Source organism: Nematolebias whitei, chromosome 13, assembly GCF_014905685.2.
Source record: "Nematolebias whitei isolate Nwh7 chromosome 13, NemWhi1, whole genome shotgun sequence".
Classification (NCBI taxonomy): domain Eukaryota; kingdom Metazoa; phylum Chordata; class Actinopteri; order Cyprinodontiformes; family Rivulidae; genus Nematolebias; species Nematolebias whitei.
Genome location: NC_056510.1, coordinates 26959111 through 26966830, shown reverse-complemented (window position 1 = coordinate 26966830; position 7720 = coordinate 26959111). Strand labels below are relative to the sequence as shown.

At 40.7% G+C, this 7720-nt stretch overlaps 1 protein-coding gene across 1 annotated transcript; it reads right to left on the bottom strand.

Moving 5' to 3' along the window:
• On the bottom strand, window positions 1-7088 carry mfsd9 (major facilitator superfamily domain containing 9). Its single transcript, XM_037686543.1, has 5 exons — window positions 7002-7088; window positions 4428-4471; window positions 2390-2519; window positions 964-1173; window positions 1-880 (listed from the first exon to the last, which is right to left on the bottom strand). Exons 1-5 carry the CDS (start codon window positions 7069-7071, stop codon window positions 24-26), a joined length of 1311 nt encoding a protein of 436 aa, XP_037542471.1. The 5' UTR covers window positions 7072-7088; the 3' UTR covers window positions 1-23.
• Between the last annotated feature and the right edge of the window lie 632 nt (window positions 7089-7720).

Here is a 7720-nt window from a genome sequence, read left to right as displayed (position 1 = left end):
TGCATTTATGTTTTGGTGAGTTTTCAGAGTTTCACTGTTTTTACGGCTCCACTTTTGTCCCATTTAGGGATTCTGACGAGGAGCAAACCTACAGCTGCCAGAGCAAGCACAACCCCCAGACTGGGAGGACCGCAGGGGCTGAACTCCTGGGTCAGACCGGAGAGGAGAGGGGCCAAAACCCGACCTACAGCTGTGACTGACTGTCCGGCTCCGATCAGAGTCCCACTGGCCTGGGCCCCTCCCCTCTGCAGCTCCAGGTCTGTGATACACGTCCGTCCAATAGTGGTGGAAATGGCAAAGAAGGTGGAGGTGAGCAGCACTTGCCAGACGCTCGGCGCAGCAGCGTAGAGGAAAATAAGTGAGCAGGTGAGCACTGTGGAATGAAGCAGCAGGGAGGGCATGTTGTTCTTATAAATCTGGGTAACGGGCCCCACCAGGAATCCAGCCAGGGCTCCTAAGGTGCTGCTATAGCTGATCAGATAACCTGTCACTTTTGGTCTGAGAGAGAAACGCTCCTCCAGGGCCAAGGAGAAGTTACTGTAGTAGAGCATGATGGCTACGGCCATTAGGAGACGCACCAGAAAGAGGTCCCACATGTCAGAGGAGGCCACCATGTGGATTCTTGAGCTCACTGAAGAGAGCTGTCTCCAAGCAGGCTGGAGCAGAGACACCTCCCTCCACCTGAGACGATGCTTCCAAGAAGATCTGGAAGCTGCTCCGGTCTCTGTTTTCACCACGGGCTGGTGGCTCTTTGCATGAGAACCATTCTGCACGGACTTGCTGCAGTAAGTGTCATGACATCCTTTACTTGTGTTGTTGCTGTGGTTTGTTTCACAACGATCAGTTCGTGTCTCGCTCCATGGCAGCATCCATACCAACGCTGAAATAAATAAATCAAATACAACATTTCAGACTTATTTCACACAGAATCGTCACCAGGTTTCTTCCTGTATCTTTACTCACCAGCATTAATAAGAAAGATTGCTCCACAAGTAAAGGAAGAGATGTAAAAGCCTCCTTCTTGCTCAGTGAGGTATCCACCCACCACCGGTCCAAGGATGAAGCCGACACTAGAAGCTGCATTAAAGTGTCCCATCACCAGGGGGCGCTCTGATGCTGACACCAGGTCAGACAGCAAGGCTCTGCAGATGGACAGGGAGTGTTTGAACAGTCCTGACAAAAATGGAAGAAGAAAACACATAAGACAAACGTGGACACAATCAGGTTTTAAGTATAAAGAGGGAAACATCTTTAATGTTTTCAATGAGCATTTATCAAACAATAGAAATATTTATTTGTCAGATGACAAAAGCAATGTGCAGATTGTTACATATGCACACATCTTTGCAATGCTTATAAACACTACATAGTAGATGCCAAAAAAACACAGAAGTTAATGTTAAAATAGAAAGCTCACTTTTAAATATTCAGGCTGTCTTCTGGTAAGAATGATTTATTTATTCTTATTTACTCTTGGCTCATTTTACCTTTCAAAAGATTGTGAAGTTTTTAATTCCAAGACCTGAACTTACAACCCTTTCTAGGGCTACATGATATCAAGAAAATACTGCAGTTTCAATAGATAAAGGCACGTTCTGTCATTAAAATGTTCTCAACACTCCATGTATAGGCTGTGGGTATTTTCAGGAGTGGAGTCCATCTCATTGTGCAAAGGTCACACTTTTTTTAAGAATCATTTGCAATATTGGTATTAAACACACGCGTATAAACCAACCAGTGGTTCATGAAACATTTTTTTTAAAAGACCAATACAGTGATCCCTCACTTATCGCAGGGGTTATGTTCCAGAGACCCCCGTGAAGTAGTGGCGTTATATTTATTTTATTATTTAGGTATATATGTTAAGGCTTTATAAACCCTTGCCCAAAATCTCAACCAGCCAGGGCGTGTTCAATAAGCTTTATTTTGAAAAGACTGGTGGAAGTCAGAACGCATCTGTGGAAACGCACTGGAAAGTTTTGCAAGGTGAAACAGGAAAATCCAGGGCACAGAAACTTGGTCAGGATGAGATCATCACTGGACATTTAGTTGTGCAAGGCTTTCAATAATCTGGCGCCGGATAGCGAACAGGGGAGAGTTTAAATGCTGCAGCCGCCAGATGAGAAGAATTATGCTGACCACAGCGGAGCAGGTGGGTGTGGTGAACAGACAGGCATGAATCGTGACAGTCCCACTCTCTTATAAACACTTCATATGCTCTTAAACACTTTGGCCATTAAAACGATAACTATGAGATGAATGTACAGTACACACAATATAAAAAATGGGTTTAAAAAACCCGTGATATAGCGGGGGATGAACGTAGCATGTTTTTATGGAGGTGAAAAATAAACTCAATTTAACGTCTTAGCGTTGTCTTCTGACTTACCCACAGGTATTCGTGCGAGGACAAACAGAGTGATGCTCGTAGACATCCCCAAGAGGCCGTAGCCCAGAGCGCTCAACAGCAGACATGTCAGCAGAGAGTACCGCCGTCCGACCACATCGCTCCAGCTGCCCTGACAATCACAGATTCACACAGATGGTGGAAATTTATAAAAAATGGTAATGAAAGCCGCAGCATGGTGGCGCAACTGGTAGAGCTGCTGCCTCTCAGCGAACAGGTCCCTGGTTCAAACCCCGGTCCAGGGGCCTTCTGGGTGGAGTTTGCATGTTCTCTCCGTGCATGCGTGGGTTTTCTCCGGGTACTCCGGTTTCCTCCCACAGTCCAAAAACATGCATGTTAGGCTGACTGGTAACTCTAAATTGTCCCTAGGTGTGAATGAGAGAGTGAATGTTTGTTTGTCTCGTTTGTCTCTATGTGGTCCTGTGATAGACTTGCGACCCGTCCAGGGCGTACCCCGCCCCTCGTACAGTGATTGCTGGACATGGGCACCAGAGACCCCCGTGACCCAAAATGGAATAAACGGGTAAAGAAAATGGATGGATGGTAATGAAAGCCCATGATTAACTCAACAAATGATGGCAAACAGTAAAGTAAATGGTAAATGGACTGTACTTATATAGCACTTTTCTTACACTCAAAGTGCTTTACAACATAAACTGTGCCCTCATTTACCCATTCATACAGCACTCTACTAGAGCTCTACAAAGCTAACCTGAATCTGTAGAGACGAATTAGTGCTTTATCACATTCATGCACCGATGGGAGGCAATGAGGGGTTCAGTGTCTTTCCTAGGGACACTTCAACATGTGACTGCTGGTGGAATTGAACCCCCAACTCTTGCATTGGAGGATGACTGCTCTAACCACTCAGCCACAGCAGCCCCAAGTAAAAGCCCAATATTTTAAATGAATAAACATAAGAGTTTGACAAATTACCGTATTTTCCGGCGTATAAATCGCAGGTTTTTTTCATAGATCTGTCAGTCCTGCGACATACACCGAAGAGACTTGTATACGTTTCTTCCCCATATTCATAATGCAATTTTTGACTGAAGCTTTAAATTTCAAAGAACTGCACCAGTGAGTCCTCCCATGTGCACTCGCTTCACTCAGCTGGTGCAGGCGGAGGAACGCTGGAGAGCTAGTGGCTCCGGCTGTGATGGATGGATGGCGTCGCACAGGCGAAATGAAGCTGTTTTGACCATTAAACGCATAATAAATGTGACTTAAACGTCAAAGCGACATAAATCTTTTTTCCTCTTCATTTCCATTCATTTTTTTGACTGACGTGACTTTTATTCTGGAGCGACTTATATGCTGGAAAATACGGTACAGGACTGTAAAAGAATGAAGCCCAAATTCGACATCATCTCTGAATCAAGGAGCTCTTGTTTTATTAGATTCTTGCCCTGTCTGTCCTACACTCGTTCATGGTGAAATAATGACATTAGGACCCGCTGAGTTGGTCTGTGTTCTGGATGTGGACTTGTGGGATTGGATTACCATAGTAACCCAGCTGTTCTCCTGTCCCTGCATTCATCAGGATTCAGCCGGTCTGCATAAAGGAACCAACAGATCGCTCTTTATAAGTTTAATTTGTCGCATGACCACCGAGAATTAAACCAAATTAAACCAGGAGCTCAGAGCTGCAGCAGAAAGGAGCTGAGAACCTAACTTCATATTCCAAACCTACTGTCCCTTTTGTGCCTCTCAAAAAAAACACACTTGTTTCATAACATAAAACAATTTGTTTAGTCAGTGGTGGTGTTAAAAGGGTAAAAGTTGAATTCTCTGTTAAAAATAAAAAAAGAAAACGTTGTGTGTCATGATTAGGAGCGGTCTTCGTGAGTGAACGTGCGCGCACTGAATGCGTTGTGTGACCACGATCAACCTAAAACAGCCAGTGTTCATTGTCTTCATGAAATGCCAGAAAACATGTGGAATGCAACCATTGTGGCCACAAAGTGTGGGCATGTCTTGTTATACTGAACAGAAAGTAAGAAACACAGTCAATACTTACAACTATAGTGCTTGAGAAAAGCTGCAGGATCCCATATGTAGACCCTGAAACAGTTTGATAGTAAAAATTCACACATAATTCACAAGTAAAGTTGTCTTAGGGTGCTAATGCAAAACCATAAAACCAGGCAAACAGGGAAAATGCTTCTAATGTAATATAAAGGATTCAAAAAGGCTCTCAGTTGTCTTCAATTAATCCCCATCATCCTTGACATGTCTCTTTAAACTGATTATTTCAAATAAACTGTTTCGTTTACACTGAAGCACACAAAACAAAATGATTTATTTTGTGTATCATATGCATAAATGCTTAAAAATATAAAAAAAAGACAACCTATTGTAGGTTTGATGAAGTGGACATGGTTTAGTAAAGTCAAACAAAGAGCTCACAGCTGATTCCAGCAGAAATCAGACACAGATGAGGTTCAGATCTAAGGATGAAGTTAAGTTTCTGCTGCTCCCGAGAGCACAAAGGTAACAGAAGTATTCTGTACTAAAAGATGTGCATCAGCTCACAACCTCATAAGCTAAAAGCTTCTAGCAAAGCCAGATTATAGGTACACAATCAAGATGACATTAATGAGGAACAAGTGTGTAAATATTGCTGAATAATCCGTTCAGATTGTGGCCTTGGACTCAATGAAAATGCAGAGACAGATGTGAAAATAGCTGAGCACATCTGTTCATCTTTTAAATACAACAAATCTTGAGAAAGTTAATGACAGAAATCCAGCACATTTAAACGTATGGGAAACATCATCTTGCATCCAAGAAGACTCGGTGATGTCATCGAGACGCTGCTGCTTTTACACTTTTATTGAATTACAAAATCATTTCATGTTTTTATTTTGTCACTGTGTGGTCAAGTTTATTTATAATGCAACAACTGACACTGATCAAAGTGCTGAATGAAAAGTTAAAAAAAAAGAAGCTAAAATGACAAAAGAGACAAAAAAATAAATCACATAAACAACAAAACAGTAAAACGGTGGGAAATAACTTGTGTAAAATATAACAAGGCTGAGTCAGGTCCTCCGGACGGATTCTTCTTTGTTGAAACATTTTGTCTCTTATCCAAAAGACTTCTTTAGTCTTCTTCAACTTTTGGATAAAAGACGAAACGTAACAAAGAAGAATCTGTCCAGAGGACCTGACTCAGCCTTCTTACATTTACCTGGATTATTAAGCAGCACCAGGACAACTTGTGTAAAACTTTCACAATGCATTAAAACAACAAGTATTGCAAATGTGTTTTAAGATGAGATTTGAATCAGCAATACACAACCTGCATAATATGCAATATTAGATAGGCTTCTAATATCACATATTAAGGGGAAATGCTTATATATGCATAACACATACACTGTGGAATTAAGCAGAACTGGGGAAAAAATACTCAGTTTGAACAAATTTACCTTTTTTAGATTTTGGCATAACTATAAAGAGTAAAAATATCTGACAGCTGTTGATTCAACATGTGATTGAATTAGATGTGTTGAACGGATCTTTGACGAAGAAACTGAATAAACGGCATTTAATTATTATTTTCAATTTAAGTAAAACTTTCCAAAACTTGATTTTACATTAAGGATTCATCAAAATAATTGACATGATCATCTTGAATGCATTGAAAAGATAATTATTACTGTCTAGTTCAGGGGTCTGCAACCTGCGGCTCTGGGGCCACATGTGGCTCTTCGGTCCCTCTGCAGCGGCTCTTTCAAGCTTTGACCAAAACTAACATAAAACTGAATTTTATTTAAATTATTACCAACAATGAAAATGGCTAGTTTTAGAAGATGTCCTGTCATTTTCAAATATGTGAAGAATAGTACAAATACAATGTGTAAAACATGTGGACTACATCCTGCTAGTTTGTTAGCCACGTTAAGTCGACTTCCAGTCTCTCAGCGTGATCTTTCTCTCAAAACCACCAGAATGTTTTGGAATATCTTTAAGACAAGCTGCTGAGAAGGAATATGTGAGTAACTTTGATAACACAAAGAATAAAACACAAAAAACAAAGTCAAAGTAAACTAAAGTATTTATTTTTCTTTAAAAATGTAATTTGATATATAACAATCTGGCCTAATGTTGTACTGTCTTTAACTTTATGCTTTAAGTAGGAAACTTAATCAACAATTAAGAGAACTCACATCGGCCTGAGGGGTTCAGTGTTTTAATTTTTATAAAATGGCTAAAAATTATATATTTCTTCTTTTTTTACATGAATTAAAAATATCAATAAATGTTAATAATATTTAGACATTTTTTTATATATAATATCACCCCCACTGGTCAGAAAAGCTATCTCTAACAAACCTGTAGTGGTCCATGAGCCACCAGGTGACTGTACACAGTTGCAGCAGGTTTTGCGGCTCCGGACTCATCGTAATTAGTCAGCAAAGTGGCAAAATAGGCTCTTTTTATTGCAAAGGTTGCAGAACCCCGGTCTAGTTCTAAGATAATAAATATTTTATCACATTACAGCATATTCAATCAGTTTGCTGATCATGGGAGTAAGTTTTTAATGTCAGGGTCATAATGGATTTGTAACATGATGAACACAACTTACCCACAATACCAGCCACAGTGGGACTTGCTCCGAGAGCCTTCACATGATGGCTGAGCAGAGGGATGATCATGCTCACCCCAAACAAGTCCTAAAAAATGACAATGAATGAGGAGGGCTTCATCACACACACACACAAACCTGAAATAAAACAGGCTTTAAAATCTCTGAGTGAACGTGGCTCAGCGCTACATTATTTAGCTCTGAGGACGGTTATTGTGAGCATGTGTTTATCTAAATTTTTTTTTAAAGGACAGTCTCTGGATTACACTAATTATTAAAGAACCTTTCACAGAACAGTGGAGGAATGTGGGTGTGTCAGACAGCTGTTTCAATACCTACATGAGGCAGAAATCACAGAGAAACTCAACAGCCAGGCAGGTTAGCGTCACAAAGTTATCATGGTAACATGTGTATCACGTCCAATAATCTTTAGCTGGAGTCCAGAGCAGAGAATACACTCAGCGGCTACAAAAAGTGATCCCTCCTTTTGTTTTTCTGAAATCAGAGCAGCGTTTGGCCGAACATCTAATTGAAGACACACTGCAGCTCATACAGTGATCTAACACAGTTCATCCCATAAACGATGCATCTTTCAGCAGCAGGACTGTCTCAGCTGTTTCTCTGCCTGAATTACTTCAGTCATTTTCAATGAAATGGGTGAAAATAGTCTTTGAAAACTTTAGAAGCACTGAAAATGCAGTCTCAGCAGCAGAGTGGTT